Source organism: Callospermophilus lateralis, chromosome 13 (assembly GCF_048772815.1).
Source record: "Callospermophilus lateralis isolate mCalLat2 chromosome 13, mCalLat2.hap1, whole genome shotgun sequence".
NCBI lineage: Eukaryota > Metazoa > Chordata > Mammalia > Rodentia > Sciuridae > Callospermophilus > Callospermophilus lateralis.
The window spans coordinates 29,051,998-29,073,898 of NC_135317.1; the positions used below are offsets into that span (position 1 = coordinate 29,051,998).

At 40.0% G+C, this 21,901-nt stretch overlaps 1 protein-coding gene across 1 annotated transcript in view; it reads left to right on the forward strand.

Moving 5' to 3' along the window:
* Window positions 1-21,901, forward strand: part of Dhtkd1 (dehydrogenase E1 and transketolase domain containing 1) — a 40,921-nt gene that overhangs the window by 11,695 nt on the left and 7,325 nt on the right. Inside the window, exons 3-13 of the mRNA XM_076831463.1 lie at window positions 128-339; window positions 1,267-1,461; window positions 2,479-2,748; window positions 6,527-6,698; window positions 7,538-7,736; window positions 10,417-10,729; window positions 12,179-12,263; window positions 13,829-13,968; window positions 19,492-19,642; window positions 20,715-20,821; window positions 21,604-21,768. Coding sequence (XP_076687578.1) covers window positions 128-339; window positions 1,267-1,461; window positions 2,479-2,748; window positions 6,527-6,698; window positions 7,538-7,736; window positions 10,417-10,729; window positions 12,179-12,263; window positions 13,829-13,968; window positions 19,492-19,642; window positions 20,715-20,821; window positions 21,604-21,768 — 2,009 coding nt within the window. The remainder of the gene's footprint in view (window positions 1-127; window positions 340-1,266; window positions 1,462-2,478; window positions 2,749-6,526; window positions 6,699-7,537; window positions 7,737-10,416; window positions 10,730-12,178; window positions 12,264-13,828; window positions 13,969-19,491; window positions 19,643-20,714; window positions 20,822-21,603; window positions 21,769-21,901) is intronic.

The window sequence follows — 21,901 nt, forward strand, 5'->3', positions numbered from 1 at the left end:
AAGAAGCATTGATAATGACTCAAGTTATTAATATGAAGTGCTCTGAATTGAAATAAGTATGTTCCAGCACTAATTTACTGCATGGTTGAGTTTTCTTTGAAATGACCCTTCTGATTCTATTTCCTAGGACTATTGAACATGGGGAAGGAAAAGGCCTCTCTTGAGGAAGTATTAACCTATCTCAACGAAATCTACTGTGGGCCAATTTCTATTGAAACTGCCCAACTTCAGAGCCAGGAGGAAAAAGACTGGTTTGCCAGGCGGTTCGAGGAGCTGAAGAAGGAGACATTTACCACAGAAGAGCGAAAACATCTGTCAAAATTAATGCTAGAGTCTCAGGTATAAAAGAAGCAGATAATATCAATGGAAAAGGTCAGCTCATTTCCTAACAAGATAGATAGCTACGGAAGAGAGGAATTCAAAGCATTAACTCTCTGAACTCATCCATAATTGCCCCGCATTGGTTCAACACAAGAGACGATATAACATACACCATTTTATTCTAAGTAGAAAAAGAAGTAGACCGCCAGACATTTGAGCTGTTGCTTTTCTTCAAAGTACTTTTATCTATTTGTCTACTTACACCATAAAAGATGACAAAAGACTTAAGATTTTACTTTTTTTTTCCTGAAGTGATCAAAAGACTATGTATGGAAGAGGTTCTTTTTTTTTTAATATTTATTTTTTTAGGTGTAGTTGGACACAGTGCCTTTATTTTATTTACTTATTTTTATGTGGTGCTGAGGATTGAACCCAGGGCCTCTCACTTGCTAGGTGAGTGCTCTTTACTGCTGAGCTACAACCCCAGCCCTGGAAGAGGTTCTTGATATAAATGTATGGGATCAAATTTCTGCTGTGACCATGACAGAGCTAAGGCATGTTAAGATGACAAGCAGCCTCTTGCCAGTAGTTTGGATAGTTGAGAAGTGTATGACCTCAATTAAACAGTGTCATAGAGCCCTCTGTGGAAGATAATGTTCTGGGAGAGGCAATGAAGATCTAAGGCCTGGCCCCTAGTCTAGAAGGACACACATACTTAAGGGGGTTCTTCTTGGAGTATGTTAATTCTACCAGTCTCTACTGGGTCTAGGGTCCTTGGCAGAACTTTCCTGGATTGCTGTCTCCCTGAGATAAGTATTAAAGGGGTGCTGCTGCAGCCACTGGGAGAATGTGGGGTAGTTTTGCAACACATGTAAACGTCTCTGCCTTTCATCTGAGCAGAGGTCATTTCTCAGAAGCTAATATGTCTGGTGTGATGTTCTATAGGAATTTGATCACTTTTTGGCCACCAAGTTTGCCACCGTGAAGCGATATGGAGGGGAAGGGGCTGAAAGCATGATGGGCTTTTTTCATGAGTTGCTGAAAATGTCAGCCTTCAGCGGGATAACTGATGTCATTATTGGGATGCCCCATAGAGGGAGGCTGAATTTATTGACAGGTCTTCTTCAATTACCTCCAGAGGTAAGTTCCTTTCTATGTTTCTCACCAACACTGTAGAATGAACTGTAACAGAAGAAAAATAATGTCAAGAATTACCTGTAGAAAGCCAGCTATGTATATGAGCAGTTGGACCAGGAGCTAGCTTAGTGAATGGGTGGAAGTTAATGTTGATAGGCAGAGGCCAGGCACAGTGGCACACACCTGTAATCCCAGCACTTAGGGAGGCTGAGGCAGGAGGATCAAGTGTTCAAAGCCAGCTTCAGTTACTTAGTAAGACTCTAAGTTAAACTCAGTAAGATCCTATCTCTAAATAAAATACAAGAAGTGCTGGAGCTGGGGATGTGGCTCAGTGGTTAAGCACCCCCGGGTTCAATCCCAGGTACCAAAAAAAAAAAAAAAAAAAAAAAGAGTTCACAGGCAGAAGTAGTATTTGAGTTGATTTTCTCTGTATGGATTCTTTCTTCTCTCTGCAAAGTTTGAAGTTTCCTCAAGGATGATGTAAATAGAGCTTAATTCTGTTCTCTCAGTATACTTTTCTCATTTTTTTTTTTGCCAATTATTCAAATAAACACAGAGTTCTATGCAATTTTATACAATTTTCGCTTATCAGAAGTCATGGATCCATTTATTGACAGAGTTTATAGATAATAGGTTGTATTAAAACTAACAACACATTGTTATTTCAAGAGACCACACAAGGAGTGGGGGTGTAGCTCAGTGGTAGAGCACTGTGTAGCGTACACCAGGCTCTGCATTTAATCCCTAGCCCTGTGCAACAAAAAGAGAGAGAGAGAGAGAGAGAGACCACCTGTGTGTGATTTTGTTTTGCTGTGATTTTGTCCCCTCTTAAAATGTTGACACTTCATTTGATTCTGAAGCTCTCCAAATGGTTCTGTGCCTGTTTTTAAAAGATTCATATTTATAATAACTAGAAAAGCATTTACATGACATTTTTATTGGATTATTTAACTAACCACCTTTTCCTTAGTCTCCACTGTGTTAAAAGACACTTTCTTCTTGTACGTTTATTCATAATAGCTTATGTTCCGTAAAATGCAAGGTTTGAGTGAATTTCCAGAAAATTTCTCAGCCACTGGAGATGTCCTTTCTCACCTGACCTCCTCTGTGGACCTGGACTTTGGTGCCCATCGTCCCCTCCATGTGACAATGCTACCTAACCCCTCACACCTTGAAGCCGTTAACCCGGTGGCTGTTGGGAAAACCCGTGGCAGGCAGCAGTCTCGACAGGATGGAGACTACTCTCTGGATGGTTCTGCTCAGCCCGGGGACAAAGTCATTTGCTTACAGGTACCTGTAGCTTCAGAAAGTGAGGCCAAAAGTTGTGAAAAACAGAGAAAAGGAATGTCTGGGTTGAATAGGTCTTACAGGAGGTTATAGACATTCAAAGGAAATTAAGATAACATTTGGGAAAAGAAAATTCTGGAGTTTTAAAAATGTAATAGCAAATATGAAGTCTAGTCTCAGAGCTTCTGATTTTAACCTGGGGCTTACACTTGTCCTGATATGATTGTGGGACAATCCATAGGCAGAGCTACTCCTTCTAAAAGGACATATGTCACCATTTCTCTGAAAGTCTGGCCCTCTGAGAAATTACGTATAACCATATATGGAACATATATGAAAGTGGATTTGGGGCTGGGTTTGTGGCTCAGTGGTAGAGAGCTCGCCTACCATGCATGAGGCACTGGGTTCAATCCTCAGCACCACATAAATATGAAATAAAGATATTGTATCCTTCTAAATATATATACACATTTAAAAATATGTGAATTTACTTTGTTTGCTGGTTTGTTTAAAAAACTTTAGGGTTGGGGTGTATCTCAGAGATATAGACAGAGCACTTGCCTTGCATGTACGAGGCCCTGAGTTTGATCCCCAGCACCTAGAAAAATAAAACGAATGCCTTTAGCTTTAAGGCAAACAAAAATTATTATTGTGGCTCTTTCTTCATATATTCCCTCCCCCAATTTTTGGTAACCCAACAAATATCATTCAGAGATTTGGTCTATGGGTCATATTTTCTTCTATGAGCATTTATTTACATATGAACCTTTAACTTCTGGGAGAAAATTAATTCTGAATATCAGTGATGGAGTCTTCAAACTCCACAGAAGTAGATACATATGTAATGCCATAGAATATTCTGCTCTGTACAGAAACAGCCACATTATCCTATTCATATTAATTTTTCATGGGCCTGAAAATTGTTGCAAATAATAATAAAACTTGTTGGGAATAGACAGAATTGGATTTGATTATGTTATAGTATTTCTAAGTAGAAATTGTCTAATCATTAGCCATATATTCTCTTTACCTTTCACATGACTTAATTCTTGATCTCTAAACTATTTTAGTCATTCATATTTACCTAGTGCATTGAGTATATCTTAAGATTGACTTCTGAAGTAAGGGGTGAAAATGTCCATTTCTTTAAAATGATGTGACCTTGCCAGGCACAATGGAGCACACCTATGATCCCAGCAATCCAAGAGGCTGAGGCAGGAGGATAGCCAAGTTCCAGGTCAGCCTCAGCAACTTAGCAAGACCATGACTCAAAATTTTAAAATAGATAAATATAAGGGCTGAGGGTGTAGCTCAGTGGTTCAGTGGTACAGGGCCTCTGGGTTCAATCCCTAATACAGGAAGGAAGGAAGGAAGGAAGGAAAGGAGGGAGGGAGGGAGGAAGGAAGGAAGGAAGGAAGGAGATATAATACTAACTGCCTTCCTTTGTCTGTTTGGTCTTCCCCAAGTCTTTTGCCCTGCTGTGTCCTTATGTCTTTCCTTGTCAAGTACATGATTCTGAATTATATGGGGCTTCTAAATTTGAACCCTGTAAAACAATGGTGGGTGAGATTTCTAGTGTTACTTTTTTCTGTCTTCTGTTTTTTTTTTTTTTTTTTTCAGGGGTACTGGGGATTGAACTCAGGGGCACTCAAACACTGAGCCACATCCCCAGCCCTATTTTGTATTTTATTTAGAGGCAGGGTCTTGCTGAGTTGCTTAGCGCCTTGCCATTGCTGAGGCTGACTTTGAACTCGAAATCCTTCTGTCTCAGCCTCCGGGCTGCTGGGATTATACGTGTGCGCCACTGCACCCCCGGCTGTCTTCTGTTTTATCTTTGAGTTGAAACTGATGGAAATGAATTCTCAGTGTGATCTTCTGCATGTTTCAAGATGACTCCCTTTCCATTGCCCATCTTCACCCCTTGCATTTAACTGACAAGTTTCCAACTTACCCAGCTTTTATGTCTGAGGACAATTACTCCTCCAAAACTTTATCAGCAGAGCACAGTGGTCTCTTTAGGTTTAAGAAGGAAAATAAAATCAGCAAATGATATATACATGCTTTAGCATCAAGAATCTGAAGATTGCCAGGCACTGTGATGCACATCTGTGATCCCAGTGACCTGAGAGGTTGAGGCAGGAAGATCGAAAGTTCAGGGCCAGTCTGGACATCTTAGTGAGACCCAGTCTCAAGATAAAAAGGGCTGAGGATGTATATCAGTGATTGCCTACCATGTGCAAGACAGTGGGTTTAATCCCCAATACCACTAAAATCTTAGGATTATGAGAAAATGATGCAATTTGTTAATAGATATTATCTCTTGTTATTTCCTGAGTAATGCTGAACATTTCTGAAAAGGCACAGAAGAGGCAAACATCCCTCTTTCTTGTTGTACTGATCTTTTTTACCACATTGTCCCACAAGATATCATAGCCAAGGAGGCCTAAAGGTGAGGAGGAATACTCAGATATCAGAACCCATGACCCTGTGTATACTGAGTATTGAACTTTATTTATATTAAAAATATTTTTGCAGTACTGGGGATTGAACCGAGGGATGTTCCATCTCTGAGATACATCCCCAAACCTTTTCATTTTATTTTTGAGACAGACTCTAAGTTGATGAGGCTGACCTCAAATTTAGTGATCCTCCTGCCTCAGCCTCCTGTACCTGGGATTATAGGTGTGCACCACCACACCTGCTTAAGTATTGGACTTTATAATGTACCATAGTGAAGAAAAGACAAAAACTCTGGAATTAAGAATTTTAGTGAGAAGTCCTTAGAGACAGCCTACTCAGGAGTGACTTGGGAAGCTGAGACAAGAGCATACAAGTTTAAGGCTAGCCTCAGCAATTTAGCAAGGATCTAAGCAACTTAGCAAGATTCTCTCTCAAAATCAGAGATAAAAAGGGCTGAGGTTGTAGCTCAGTGGTAAAGCATACCTGGATTCAATCCCAAGCATTAAAAAAAAAAAAAAAAAAAAAAAAAACGAAAAGAAAAGAAAGAAAAAGGAAGTCAGAGCTCATATTCTAAAATCTACTATTTCTTTATTATTTGCTTTAAATGTAAAAATAACCTCTCCCCCCATCCCCTACCCCCCAAAACCCCAAAACCTCCTTTTTCTATCACCTTGTCTGCTAAGTTTTGTGATGATAGCCCAATCAAGCAGGCTTTGAATATTCTGGAAGAATAACATATTTTAGGCATTCCCCTATAATAATATACTGCTTTGTCCTCAAACTCTCTTTCCATTTATGTGTGGTGTGCTTTTCTCCTGTACCTCTTTGTCTTTGCTGCCACTTCACTCTCATATTCGTTGTGGCATCCAGGATCAGTGATGTGAACTTGATGCAGTCTCTCTTTGGTGGACAAGGTGATTGAGGGGAGGAGGGGTTCAAAGCTTGCACTATTCCTTTCAGTTTGCAGGCTCTTTTCATACAAGAGTTCCTAAAGCTGATTTTCTCTTTGCATCTGCAACAGCCCTTCCTTCTGTGGTGCTGCTGAATGTTCTAGAAGGTTTGCTGAAGTGATGAGTATAGGTAGTGATACAAGGTAGAGGAAAAAGATGCATCGAGTCATCTTTGAAAGTTGTTTTTGAGGTCAGCCTAACCAGTCTAGAAAATCCTTTAACCTGCATATTTTTAGGAAGGCAGAGGAGTAGTGAGAGGGTGGTCATTTGTTATTCCTGTTAGTATTTTTAATAATTTATTCTGATTTGAAAACCTCAATTTCTTAATCCCTTATGTTCCTTTTTTCCCCACACCCTGCCCCATGTTTTAGGTTCACGGTGATGCTTCTTTCTGTGGTCAAGGGATTGTTCTTGAAACGTTTACGCTCTCTAATCTCCCACATTTCAGAATTGGTGGGAGTATCCATTTGATTGTCAATAACCAACTGGGTTACACCACTCCAGCAGAAAGAGGAAGGTCTTCTTTATACTGTAGTGACATTGGTATGTAACACAGGAGAACTGCTGTTACTGGGTCAGACAAGGAATTCCTAGAGAAACTTATAGTTATTCAGTTTTTAATTTTGGATCAGATATGGACAGTAATCACCAACAGTTGCCAAGTTAACATTTCCTCTAAAGTCTGAATGTAGTCTTTATTTAATTTATTCTTTTGTTTTGTGATGCTGAGGTTGGAACTGAGGGCCTTGTGCATACTAGGTAAGCACTCTACCACTGAGCTGCATACTGAACACTGAGTGTGATCTTGAAATCTAAGGAAATAAGAAAAAGACTTGTGTTAATTTCTGAAAATAAGCTGTCTTAAGAGATGGGCAGGGATCTCATTATCCCCTCCTATTTCACTGAGTTACAATAACTGTTAAATGGTAGGACTGCTCTGTTTTCATGCCCAGGGCCTGGACTGGATGCCTTTAGGGGTTGTCTTTGTGAGTTCTTTGTGATTAATCTCATAGGAATAGTGAGGATCCATTCTGGAACTTCTCTTTGGAGAAAAGCAATCTTTTTCTAGGATGCATCCTTTAGTGATCATTTTCTCTCAGGCAGAAAGATGACAGAATAACAACAATAACAAATGTTAACTATTGCATACCAGGTATTGGAAAGCATTTAACACTTGACGTACGTTAACAGGTATAGCGTTAACTGTTGGAAGCCCTGTATGAATTAAGGGTTTGTTTGAACCATTAACAACCAAACCTAGCTACGTCTGAGGACCTGGTATGTCTTCCCGTGTAGGCAGTCACTCAGGGGGCCAGGGTGGCAGGGTGCTAATGTCATTCCAGGTTAACTGACTGACTACATCTCAGCCACCCCTTCTTCAGGGAAGCTCGTGGGCTGTGCCATCATCCACGTCAACGGAGACAGGCCAGAGGAAGTAGTCCGGGCCACACGACTGGCTTTTGAATATCAGCGCCAATTCCGCAAGGATGTGATTGTTGATTTGTTGTGCTACCGGCAGTGGGGCCACAATGAGCTGGATGAGCCTTTCTTCACCAACCCGGCCATGTACAAAATCATCAGGTGCAACCATAAGCCTTTGTTTAATATATCCTCTGACCTTACAGTGCTTATGTCGTTGTGGTGGTTTTAGTTATTGTCAGTATTTTGCAGGGTTGGGGATCAAACCCAGGGCCTTGTACATGTTAGCAAGTGCTTCACCACTGAGTTATATCCCCGACCCTGTAATATTTAATAGATGCTCTCAGATAGGGTAACTAACTTCCTTGGTTTGTTTATGACATGAGAGTTGCAGTGCTGAACTGCGACGAATTTGCGTCCCTGGGCAAATTGGGACGGTCGCCTTGTGGGTCTCAGGAGAAATTCCATGTATTTATTTATTGAATAGAGAAGAGGCAATGAGAAACTGATGTGACTCCATTTTTAAAAATAAATAAATAACAGCAGCTTCTACTTCAAGGCCTGTCCTAAAGAAGGGGGCATGACCCTTGTCCTTAGAAAAACCCACAGAGCACTCCTAAACACATACCCACCCTGCTGAGTTGTTTGTCTATAAATAACAGGAGAGATCTGTGGAGCCAGGTATCCCTGACTCAGTTAGGCCAGGTGAGGACCCATAGCAACCCCCCTAGCAACCTCCAATCAGCATGAGACAGGGAAAATACCTGGAATGCCAGATGACCCCCAAGTAGTTTATGGTGGTTGATAACATGTTGGGAAACCATGTAGTTTAGCACGTCCACCCCTCATGGCCAATCAGTTCAAACGAACCCCCCTCTTGTACTAACCAATCACCCCTACCCAACTTGTTCCCGCCAGTGAATGTGCTAATCAATGTTAAACAAGAGTTGTTGTTTGATTTTCCCGCAGTATGGAATGATTTGCTGTGTGATGTTGTGATGCATAGTATCCCCCCAAAACCTATAAAATCTCACTGAACAAAGGACCAGGACTCACTCCCTGGGACCGCTGCGTCGGGAATGGTTGTGAGTCCAGGCTCGAGCTTGCAATAAAGACTCTTGTGTGATTGCATCGGATTCGGCTCCTGGAGGTCTATTGGGGTTCCATGAATCTGACTTAACAGCAGCTTAACAACTCATTTAGCAGTTGGGAAGACTGAGGTCAGAGCACTTAGGCAAAGCTTTGCCTGAGCCTCTTAATGCCTGAGCTGAGGGTGGCATTGGAAGGATTAGGAAAAGGACTGCCACATAGCTAGGAAGAACAAAAACATTTTTTTTGTTTCTGTGATACTGGAGATTGAACCCAGGACCTCCCACATACAAGACAAAGTGTTCTATCACTGAGCTCCATCCCCAGCCAACTTTATTTTTAATTTTGAGACTAAGTTGCCCAAGATGGAATCAAACTTGCAATCCTTCTGCCTAAACTTCCTGTTTAGCTGGGATTACAGGCATGTGCCACCACGCCCAGCCCACAAAGGGTTTTAATGAAGGCTTAGATTTGTGCTGTCCAAGTACAGAAGCCACTAGCCATTAAATGATTATTGAGCACTTGAAGGTGGCCAGGCCTGAGGCAGATGTGCTGTGAGTATAGCAAACACACCAGATTTCAAAGACTTAGCATGTGAAATAGAAAGGCAAAGTATTTCCAAGCTTTCTATGTTGATTGGGTATTGAAATGGCAGTATTTTTTATATGTTGGTTTAAAGAAAAAATATTATTATTATTATTTAAAAAAAATTTTTTTAGTTGTAGGTGGAAACAATACCTTTTTTGTGGTGCTGAGGATCAAACCCAGAGCCTCACACATGCAAGAGGAGTGCTCTACCTCTGAGCCACAGCCTCAGCCCCCAAAATACATTATTAAAATTAATTCCAACTGTTTCTTTGGCATTTTCTTTTTCTAGATACTAGAAATTAATTAGATACCCCTCCTTCATCCTGTTTCTGCGTAGGCATACATTAAAGCCAAGGAGCAAACTCAGTGACATTTGACAGGCCTTTCTGGACATAGCAGAAGAGCTCTGTTCCTAGAGGAACAAACCTGGGTTCTGGGTTAGCTCAGGGCTGAGTAGTTGCGGGACTCCATGTGCCTCAGGCCCCATGTAAAACACCAATAATGCCTACCTCTCACTCTTGTCAGGATTAAATGTGATATTACATATAAACAGACTGTACAACTTAAAGGATTATACAAACAGAATAGCATTATTTTTGTTGTGATATTATTGTTATGAATCAACCAGGTGCTAATTGTTATAGTTAAAGGATCATTAATGCAATCTGAAACTGATGTTGGTAACTTTGGGTTCAGTACTTTTTGAAATAAAGGCTGTGTTGAATGGATAATTAGGTGGGTCAGTCTTGTAAATAACTGTCCAGAATTTACCAACTTGTAGGAAAAACACTGCAAATTATTTTTACCTGAATGTAGACAGAGGCTTATAAAGGTGAATCTTTTTTTTCTTCTTTGCTTGGAAGAGGTTGTTACTCAGGAGTGCCTTTAATTACTTAATTAAAGTTTTATGTAATTATTTTGTTCTGGTAACTTCTTATTGAGGTAAAAATCATAATATGAAATTTCCCCCAGTATTTTAAAGTGAACAATTCAGTGGCATTTAGTACATTCACAATGTTGCATAGCCACCACTTTAACTAGTTTTAAAACATTTCCTAAGTGCCTTTTGATAATGATAACATCCTATATTACCTTTGAGAGTGATTGCTTCTGTCTTATATTTTTGCAGATCAGATTGACTTTCTTCCCCTTCTCTCTTGAACAGAGCCCGAAAGAGCATCCCAGACACATATGCAGAGCACCTTATTGCCCATGGACTCATGACCCAAGAGGAGCTCTCTGAAATAAAAGCCTCCTACTATGCCAAGTTAAATGAGCATTTAGCCAACATGGCCCGCTACAGCCCCCCTGCCACTAACCTGCAGGCCCAATGGCAGGGCCTGGTTCAACCAGAAGCTCGAATCACCACCTGGAACACAGGCGTGCCCCTTGACCTCCTGCAGTTTATTGGCGTAAAGTCTGTGGAGGTGCCAAAGGAACTGCAGATGCACAGTCACCTTCTAAAGATGTATGTTCAGGTGGGGAACTTTGAAATAGCTCATTATTGCTTTTTATTTTTGTTTGGCAAAGGAATTGATGTTGCACTGGTCTTTTCAGTTGGATATTCATTTGACAAATATTTATTGTGTTATTAAGTTCTAGGAACTGATTCTAGTGTTGTTTTGATGCTGAGAACCAATAACTCAGATTTTCTTTTTATTCCCCTCCATTTATTTATTTATGCATGTGTGCATGTTTAATACATTATATGTACATGAAATACATGTTCATTTAAAATGTGCATAATATCTATTTTAGTTTTTCTAGCCAGTGAACAGAAGGCACTTTAATTCTTTTAGGTAGCTTAAATAAAAGAAACAAAATTTGATACATATACCCTAAAGATAACCATTTAGATATTTTAAAATGCTAATGTTTTATATACCATCTTATGCTTACTATAATATGACAAACCATCCTGGTGTGTCTGGGACTTATAAATTTTTTGGAACACAGGACTTTCACTGTTAAAACCAGGAAAGCGAAGAATTAAAGGTCTTCATCTTTAAACTCACATGAAGGAACTCTGTCCTCAATTATCTCAAAACACTAACTTTGTTCTTGGAGTTTTTATTATAGGTATAGACCTATTCCAGCATACTATGGTGTCACCATCCCCCTTAAGAAATAAGGTATCATGCTGGGTGCGGTGGCACATGCCTATAATCCCAGCAACTTGGGAGGCTGAGGCAGGAGGATTGCAAGCTCAAACAAAGCTAGCTTCAGCAACTTAATGAAGCCCTAAAAGCTTAGTGAGATCCTGTCTCAGAATAAAAAATAAAAAGGACTGGGGATGTGGTTCAATAATTAAGCACTCCTAGGTTCAATCTCTGATATCAAAAAAGGAAAGGAAACAGTATAGTACAAATAAAGTTTCCCATGTACCCCTCCCTGATTTCATCTCCTCGTGCCCCCACAGAGGTAACTACTAATCCCAAGTATATGTTTGTTTTGCCCGTTTAAAACTGTATGTAGCTGGGGGGCGTAGCTCAGTGGCAGGGTACTTGCCTAGCAAGTCACCAGCACTACAAAAAAATGAAAATAAAAATAAAAAAGCTAAAAATAACCATTATAATTGTTATTAAAAATAGGTCCTTCTGTACTCTGTTGTGTGTATTGGCATATGTGTGTGTGAGGGGAGGGGAGAGTATTGGGAACAAAATCCAAGGGTGCTGTACCACTGAGTTACATTCCCAGCCCTTTTTATTTTTTTATTTTGAGAGTCTCACTAAATTGCTGAGACTGGCCTTGAACTTGTGATTTTCCTGCCTCAGCCTCCCAAACCACTGGGATTACAGTCATGTGCAACCACACCTGGCTCAAAATATTTTTTATACTTATCTTTTTTGCATCAATTTTTTTTAATTCTTTGTGAAAAAGAATATGGGCTCTTAAAAGTTTCTTTTGCTTCCACCTCAATTTTACAGTCCAGAATGGAGAAAGTGATAAGCGGAACAAATTTAGACTGGGCCACAGCAGAAACCCTTGCCTTGGGCTCCTTACTTGCTCAAGGTAAGACATTTCTCTTTAGTTTCTTAGGTGGTGGAGAATACTTTAAATGACATTTGTTACATGTGACCTCTGTGATTTTCTGAATTACAACTATCTAGTATCATTTTTATCTACTAGAAAGGTTCTAAAACATTCTACTGGACAATATTACTTGATCATAGTATAAGTCATGTTGAAAGCCTTCACCAGAACATAGACAATACAACAGTATACTGAGAAATATAGGAGTCAGTGTCAGATGTATTGGAAAGATAGTTTTCTCTAAAAACACTTCTGTTTTTAAATTTTATTTTTTAGTTATATAGGTGGACACAATATCTTTATTTTATTTTTATGTGGTGCTAAGGATTGAACCCAGTGCCTCACACATGGTAAGCAAGTGCTCTACCTCTGAGCTACAACCCCAGCCCTTATAGAGCAACACCTCTTAAAAGAAGTGTGAATAGCCATAAATTATATGAAGAGATGTCCAACATCTCTAGCCATCAGGGAAATGCAAGGAAAAACTACATTGAGAGTCCATCTCACCCTAGTCAGAATGATCATCATCAAGAATACAAAAAACTATTAAATTCTGATGAAGATGCAGGGGAAAAGGAACCCTTATACACTATTGGTGGGGTGTAAATTAGTACAGCTACCATGGAAATCAGTACAGAGGTTCCTCAGAAAACTAAAATCAAAACTACCACATGACCCAGCTATACCGCTCCTGTGTATATACCCAATGGAATTAAAGTCAGCGTATTATATAGGTACCTACAAACCCATGTTTATCATGGCAAAATTCACAATAGCCAAGTAATAGAATCAGCCTATGTGTCCATCAACAGATGAAAGGATAAAGAAAATATGGTATATATATACAATAGGGTATTATTAAGACATAAAAAAGAAATAAAATCCTGTCATTCATTGCAGGAAAATGGATGGAACTGGAGATCATCACATTAAGCAAAATAAGTCAAATTTAGAAAGACAAGTATCACATGTTTTAATTCATGTGGAATCTGGTCGGGGGAGTGATTATGAAAGTAATGAGGTGGCTGAGAAGGGGAGGAAGATGGGGAAGAGGTGTGTAAAGGGAGACAATCTGGGGTGAACAGGATCAAAGTATGTTATTTGCATGTGTAAATATGCCACAATGAGACCCATGAGACCCATTTTCCTGTACAATTGAAATACACTAGTAAAAAACTTCTAGAGCAACTAACAATTCTCCATTCTTATATAACTTTACCTTGACTTTAACTATAGAACAGGAATGTTTTAATAAGGAGAATCTATTATCCTTAGGAAAAATTTTAAGATGAGCCAGTGTATAAGAATTCGGACAGCCATGTATGTGGTGTGTGCCTGTAATCCTGGCTACTCAGGAGACTGAGCCAGGAGAATTACATGATGCCAAGAGTTCAAGGTCAGCCTGGGCAACATGTTAAGACCCTGTCTCAAAAAAGAGAGAGAAAGAATTCAGGGCCACCATGCCTTATTACTACTACTTAAGTTATTCGTGGAGATCTGGATTAAAAAAAATATATATTTTTTTTCTTGATTGCTTGCTTAAGGTTTCAATGTCCGACTGAGTGGCCAAGATGTTGGTCGTGGAACTTTCAGTCAAAGGCATGCCATGGTGGTTTGTCAGAAGACTGATGATACCTATATTCCTCTGAACCATATGGACCCTAATCAGAAGGGGTTTCTGGAGGTAGGACATTCTGGTTTCTATTGTAAAATTCAGGTGCCAATTATTATAGTTACAGGATTCATTTTTTTTTCTTTCTTTCTTTCTTTTTTTTTTTTTTTAATATTGTTTAGTTATAGTGGACCTTCATTTTATTTATTTATATGCAGTGCTGAGAATTGAACCCAGTGCCTCACACATGCTAGTTAAGCACTCTACTTAGCCATAGCTCCAACCCATAATAGTTACAGGATTCTTAAAGCAACCAAAATAAATGTCAGCAACTTTGGATTCAAGACTTTTTAAAATAAAGGAGTACTAAGTGGGTAGATAAGTAGTGTGTACGTTTGAAATAAAAGGCTAGAGTAAAGCTATTTCCTTCTGGCTACTTATCTACAATCACATAAATGTCAAATGGATATGTGTTTTGTCAATTCAAAATTGACAATATAAGGGCTGAGGCTGTAGTTCAGTGGCAGAGCACTTGCCTGTGTGAGGAATTAGGTTCGATCCTTAGCACCACATAAAAATGAAACAAATAAAATGAAGGCATGCTGTTCATCTACAACTACAAAAAAATTTGAGGGCTGGGGATGTGGCTCAAGTGGTAGCGCGCTCGCCTGGCATGCATGCGGCCCGAGTTCGATCCTCAGCACCACATACAAACAAAGATGTTGTGCCTGCTGAAAAACTAAAAAATAAATATTAAAAAATTCCCCCCCCCCCTCTCTTTCTCTCCACTCTCTCTTAAAAAAAAAAAAACTGACAATATAATCTGCATGTTGTAAGTTACTTAAGTTAGTTGTAAGTTAGTCATTGAAGCTAGTCAAAGTTGTGGGTAGTAAGCCATTACCTGCTTTTAAAAATTAAAAAAAATCAAAACAAAGCAAAAATACTCCATTTCCTCCAGGTTACCTTGTTCTTTTCTTTTCTTTCTTTCTTTTTTTTTTTTTTGTAATCTGTGAATGGTATCAGGGATTGTAGAGGAAAATGAGTCTCATTGTGGCATTGTGTGTTCCCTAAAATTTAGCAGGGATTTCTGTGTGCCATTCTCTGTGCTGTTTTCTTCAGCATCTTAACGGCAGGAGCTCAGTTGCTTCATTTTTGTTCTCCAATAATTAGCATAGTGCCCAGCACATGATGTTTATGAAAATGAAATATTTTTAAGGCCAGTTCAGTGGCACCCCATCTCTTTTTTTTTTTCATTTTAGCCTTTGGTTTGAGAATATAATCTTGTTTAGTGAGTCTCTAATTAAAAATGTGCTTGGTAAGAGCAATATTCCAGGAAGATTAGTTAAAGGTCATTTTCTTTAAGTTAATTTAAAATTCACCTTTGGATCAAGTGAGATTGGTGAACTAGATACTGAAATGTTTTGTATCTGTTCTACCTCAAATGAGGCTGTCATTGAATTGCTATTTGACATTTAGTATCATTTTCAAATATTGCAACTTAAAAAGCCCCTATTATATGTCTTGTATCTATAAAGATACTGTTAAAGATAGTTATCATTTATTATCTAATACCAGGCCTTCTGTATCAAGATCCTAGGAAAAAACCCTTGGTTAATCTTGGAATTGAGAATGAGTGGAGTTTATTAAGCAGTGGTTTAACTTCATTCTATGTATTAAATTCTGTTACCAGCCAGTGTTTCCTTATCAATGGTGGCTTCGAGGAAGGACTAGAAATCAGGGCAGCCTCTGTCATGAGTGATTAGGTCATCAGGATCTGCTCCTAACCCCTAACTCTCTTCTGTGTCTTAATCTTTATCTATATAAACTATCTTGGATACTTTTTGGAATAAGTAAAAGCCTTAATAGATTCAAGAAAATAGGTATTTGAGGGCTAGTGGTGTATTGGGGTATAGCTCCCTGGTAGAACACTTGTCTAGCATGCACAAAGCCCTGGGTTTGATTCCTAGCACTGGGGGGAAAAAAAAAAAGTATCCAAGTGTATACAAAGTACAAATAATTCATAGGAAAAGAGGCAGCTATCCCTAAGAGTGGAAGACAAGAAATGCTCGGGAGAAGAAGCCTCATTTGAGCTAGGAATTGAAAGACATTAGACTCTGTCTAATAAGTGCAAGGAGAACATTCTAGGTGGACACAAGAATACATATAAAAGTTGTGAGTAAGAGAGCATGGCTTGCTCCAGGAACTACAAATAGCTTCACGTGACTAGAGTTTAAACTGCAGTGAAGATACAGGAGTAGAGATTGGCCATTTAGTGTACCTATGCTGTAAAAGTCACGTAAAATTGGAGTCATGGAGGAATTGTGACCAGGTGAGCAGATTTTCACATTAGGAAGAATGCTTGTGACAGTACTCAGGAAGTGTAAGGTAAGAAGGATAAGAACTTAGGACATTTGGGAAGGACACTCCCCAGTCTTCTAGGAGGCAATCTTAGGATCCAGAATCTACAGTGCAGGAGCAGTGTTGGTAGAAGATGGAGCCAGATTGAAGGACTATTCAGAAAATGAAAGTGATCAGGACTGAGTGGTAGAGGTAGGGGTGGGTAAAGAAGGAAGACTAACGTAGGTTACAGCCTAGCTTGACCTGGACAACTGAAGAGTAACAATGACACCCACTCAAATGAGAGCAGAGGGACTGCTTTGATAAGGAAAGATGTCGATTTAATTTTGAACATACCGCTTTAACATGGCAGAATGATATAGAGGCTTTTTGGTTCTGGTGTTTGTTTGTTTGTTTGTTGTACCAGGAAATGAAACCAGAGGCACTTAACCATTGAGCCACATCCCCAGCCTCTCTTTATTTTTATTTTTTATTTTGAAATGGGGTATCACTGAGTGGTTGAGGTCAGTTTTTAAATTTTTTTTTTTTTAGTTATTGATGGACATTTATTTATTTATTTATTGGTACCAGGGATTGAACCCAGGGTGCTCAACCACTAAGCCACATTCCCTTTAATATTTTTCTTTCTTTCTTTCTTTCTTTCTTTTTTTTTTTTTTTTTTTTTTTTTTGTTGTTGTTGTTGTAGATGGACACAGTATCTTTATTTATTTTTATGTGGTGCTGAGGATCAAACCCAGTACCTCACACATGCGAGGCAGGTGCTCTACCACTGAGCTACAGCCCCAGCTCCTCCTCAGCCCTTTTTTATATTTTATTTAGAGATAGGGTCTCACTGAGTTGCTAAGTGTCTCAATAATCTGCTGAGACTGGCTTTGAACTCATGATCCTCCTGCCTCAGCCTCCAGAGTTGCTGGGATTATAGGAGGGCACCACCAGGCCGGCTATTTATTTATTTATTTATGTGTGGTTCTGAGAATTGAACCCAGTGCCTCACACATACTAGGGGAGCGCTCTACCACTGAGCCACAACCCCAGCCCCTGAGGCCAGTTTTGAACTAATGATCTTCCTGTCTCAACAGTCCAAATTGCTGGAATTACAAGTGTGTGCCACCCACCACTCCCAGATGACATAGAGGTTTTTATGGTAATTAGATATGCATACCTGGTGCTAATAATGGATACGGGTCCTGAGATGGATTTAGAAGTAATCAGGGTGTAGAAGTTTTGAAACCACAGGGGTGGGAGAATCTGCTGGAGAGAGTAGAATTAGAGGAGGACCTAGGGCAGGATCCTGGGAGAAATAACATTTAAAGGGCAGACAGGGGAAAGGGTTTCATATGAGTATACAGAAAGGCAGGAGAACCTTAAGTCACTGTGTCATTGTGCTCAAGGAGGGAGGGTCAGATAAGAGGAAGAATGACTGGCCAATTACACTTAGCAACTGGGAAGTAGATGGTGAGTTCATGCCAAGCTGTTTCCCAGAGTGACAGGCAGAAACTAGTTATACAAATGGTCCCTGGCTTATGCTGGTTTGACTTAGTTTTGCTTCTTTATGATTGTATGGAAGTAATACATGTTCAATAAAAACCATAGCTTGAATTTTGTTCTTTTGCTGAGCTAGTTACAGGTAGTACAGCCCTCTCTCGCCATGTTGGGCAGCTACTGTGGGCCACAGTTGCCAATCAGACACACGATCAAGAAGGGATCAGTGGACACTCTGTAGAGTGCCACATTGCTGAGATAGAATGTTTGGTGGATTAAATGTAGTGAACACACTTTGGCCTTCAATATTTGTATTGTATGATGATTTTATTGGGGCATGATCCAATCTCAAGTTGTGAAGCATCTGTACTTAGTTTACTGTGAAAGGAAGCAATGGCAGGGGAGCCCAAGTCATAGGAATATTTCTTGTTTTATTTTAAAGCTTTCAAATGTCTATGTGCTGAGGGGAGAAAGCCAATAAAGGAGGGTCTGGGTGATGGAGCAGGTCCCAGAAGAGGCAGAAAGAAGGCATGAATACATAAGGAGTAGGTATGTCATTTGGGTAGGAAGAGTGATGAAGAAGGAGGTGAGGACAGGTGAAGATCCAAGTAAAGTGACTACCCAAGCCCTATTTATGACACTCATACAACTGAGAAATGTGGCAGGCTTTTTTTTGGTTTTTTTTGGTAATAAGGATTGAATTCATGGGCACTCTACCTCTGATCTGTATCTCGTATCTCCAGCTCTTCTTAAAAATTTTTGTTTGTCTTGAGATAGGATCTCTCTAAGTTACTTGGGCTGACCTCAAACTTGCCGTCCTCCTGTCTCAGCCTCCCGGATCTCTGGGATTATAGGGATACACCATTATGTATAGTGGTGTATACCTATAGTTCCAGTGACTCAGGAGGCTGAGGCAGGAGGATTGATTGAGCCCAGGATTTTGAAGCTGTCCTAGATAACATAGCAAGATCATCTCTCAAAAGAAATTGAATAAACAAAACATCCCCAAAAAACCCAGAAATTTTTTTTTTAATGTTGAAATAAACACAAAATTACAAAAAAGTTGGTTATATGATACAAGGGAACCTTTTTTCTCATCCTAAACCAACCATTTGGTAGCAAGTTATTCACCGGATATCCTACAGTTTGTATTTCCTACAGTGACAGTCTCCATCACCCAATATAACCATCAAAACCAAGAAATTAACATTGATGCATTATTACTAATATATTTCTCAAATCTAATCCAGAACTATGTTGCATTTAACTATCATGTCTCTTTAACCTCCTCAGAGATTAATTTTGTATTCTGCTTTTTAAAAATCTTAATATAACATGATTGTTCTTTTACCTTATCATGAAAATGTGATGCTTCAATAATGGATTCTGATCAAAATAGGCCTTTATTTTGTAACTTTTCCATCTTTATTTGAATGACTTTTAAAAAAAGTTTTGATGACCCATTTTTACTCACAGCTCCAAAGGTAGGCCATCTGAGAAATGTATTGTTTTTCTTTGGAGAAAATCTTTAATACCCATATTCCAACCTGTTTTTCTTCTCCTCTCTTTGTCCTGACTTTTCCCAAATGCATCACTGATACTGAGCAATAAGGAGTGTTGATGAATGAAAGCAAAGCTTCCCTCTACGTCCCTCTTGCCTTTGAGAGGTTTGTATAAATGTGATGCTTTCGCTTTGTGGGCCCCTGCCAGATGTCCCCTCGCATGCCAGTGTTTGGTTCTCTTTCCTGGGATTAGGTCAGCAACAGTCCCCTGTCAGAAGAAGCTGTCCTGGGATTTGAATATGGGATGAGCATCGAAAGCCCAAAGTTGCTGCCCATCTGGGAGGCTCAATTTGGTGATTTCTTCAATGGAGCCCAGATCATCTTTGACACATTCATCTCCGGAGGTCGGTGTCAGTGTGTGGCTGGGTGACGGATGCATGGCCTGCACCTCATAGGGACAAATGAATGAAAGGGGGACACTGCTACTATTGAGACTCCTGCATGTCACAGCATCTCTGGATAGTCGTGAACTCATCCTGTCATCCACTGGCATGTGGCAGCTGTCAGACAGCTTGACAAGCTGCTGGGAAGAACATCATAGTGCTCTGTCAGCAGCCGGCCGTGTACCACTCAACAGCTGGGCAGGGAGCACCTTCTGTCTCCTGGGGACTGTGCCTGGCTGTAGGGAGCTATGATGTACCTGCCAGCTTCTAGGCTGTCTGACTTCCACAGCTGTTCTGGGGGTATATTGAGTGACTAACTATAGCACAAGAAATCAGCAGGCAACAGTGAGGTTTTGTGGTGAGAGTCAGTGGTAGACTTGGAAGTCTGCTCCCCACAATCCAGGTCTCTCAAGTGTCTGACATTTGAAAGTTTCAAAAGCAGTACCTGTTTATTGTAAAATTCAACGTGTATGAAGAAAAGTCTTTAAGTCTCTCCAGATTTCAGTCCCATTTTCTGGGGGGTACCTGCTCTTAGATTTTGATTATATGTCCTAGATCTTTCCTATAGTTGTGTTTCTCTCTAACTTTTTAGTTATGAGGAAAGAAGTGCCCCAGGAGCCTGAACTAGACTGTTCTGAAGTGTCCTCCACCTTCCATTTGAGGACAGTAGCCTATGTTGTCAGCCGTGCTGTGAGGAGGGGAGGAGATGCCCATTCTTGTTAAGGGTTATGTCTGCAGTGAAGTCAAGAGTGGCACATGCTGTCTGTGAAGCCAGGACTTTTATCTTTCAGTTTGTCTTCTACTCACTAAAGCCCAGGACCCATGTAATTATAGGTTTTTTACCAAGCAAAATGGATATTTCCCCCTAAGTATGGTGTGACAGTGCTAGGTGACAGTGCTGGCAAATGCATGTAATGGAAAGGTTTTTGGGGGGTTAGATCTCAAATTGACATTTGTTTCACTCTCCAAGTCATGGCAGACTATTTTGCACCTGCTTCATGGAGTTCTTATTGCCTGCATCCTGCTTTTCCAGGAGAGGCCAAGTGGCTCCTGCAGAGTGGCATTGTTATTCTCCTTCCACATGGCTATGATGGGGCTGGGCCAGACCACTCCTCCTGTCGCATAGAGCGATTCTTGCAGGTATGTTGAATGCTGTTGGATCCCTAGAGATGTTACTCTGTTTCCTAGGTTCTTTGAACTACCTACTGCAGAGAATGGGAGTGTAGCTTAGTGCTGGAGCACTTGCCTAGTATATGTGAGATCCTGGGTTTGATCTCTAGTGCCAGAAAATGACAACAACAAAGAAAGAAAGAAAGGAAGGAAGGAAGGAAGGAAGGAAGGAAGGAAGGAAGGAAGGAAGAAAGAAAGAAGTACCTCCCGTAGCTAGCTTCATACATACCTTAAACTGTAAGTTTTGTTTTGTTTTGTACTAGGGAGTGAACCCAGGGGCGTTCAACTACTGAGCCACATCCCCAGTCTATTTGTTTTTTTTATTTTTATTTTTTATTTTGAGACAGGGTCTTGCTATGTTGCTTAGGGTCTTGCTAAGTTGTTGAGGCTGGCCTTGGGCTTGTGATCCTCCTGCCTCAGCTTCCTGAGTCATTGGAATTACAGTTGTGCACCACCATACCTGGCAAAATATGTTTTTTTAAAGATTCTTCTCAGATGATTTTTGCAGTTAGGTCTGCCTGGGAACCGCTGTGTTAACATGGCAAAGCATTGGGCCAATGGATAGAGTCCTCAGAACTCTCTTTTGGTTAGTATTTCACAGGTCATAAATTTACCTTGCAATATTTTTCTCTAATGGAGAGAAGTGTGTTTGCTCTAATTGAAAACACGTTTCCCTTTGGCCTTCATATTGTTACTATGATTGAAATAGACAATCTGAACTTCTTTCTCCTTTCTTGCCATTTCTCATCTAGATGTGTGACAGCAGAGAGGAGGGGGTGGACGGAGACACCGTGAATATGTTTGTGGTACACCCAACTACTCCTGCGCAGTATTTCCATTTGCTTAGGCGACAAATGGTCCGGAACTTCAGAAAACCCCTCATTGTGGCTTCTCCAAAGATGTTGCTCAGGTACCCTGTAAGTAGAAAACTACTTACAGGGTTAATAAGCTTTTCTCCCCTTGTCATTTTTTGTATTCCACTTTTCTCTCTTTTCTATGTCTAATAATATTTCTAAATTACAGAAATATCTTTTTAGTTCAAATTAACTT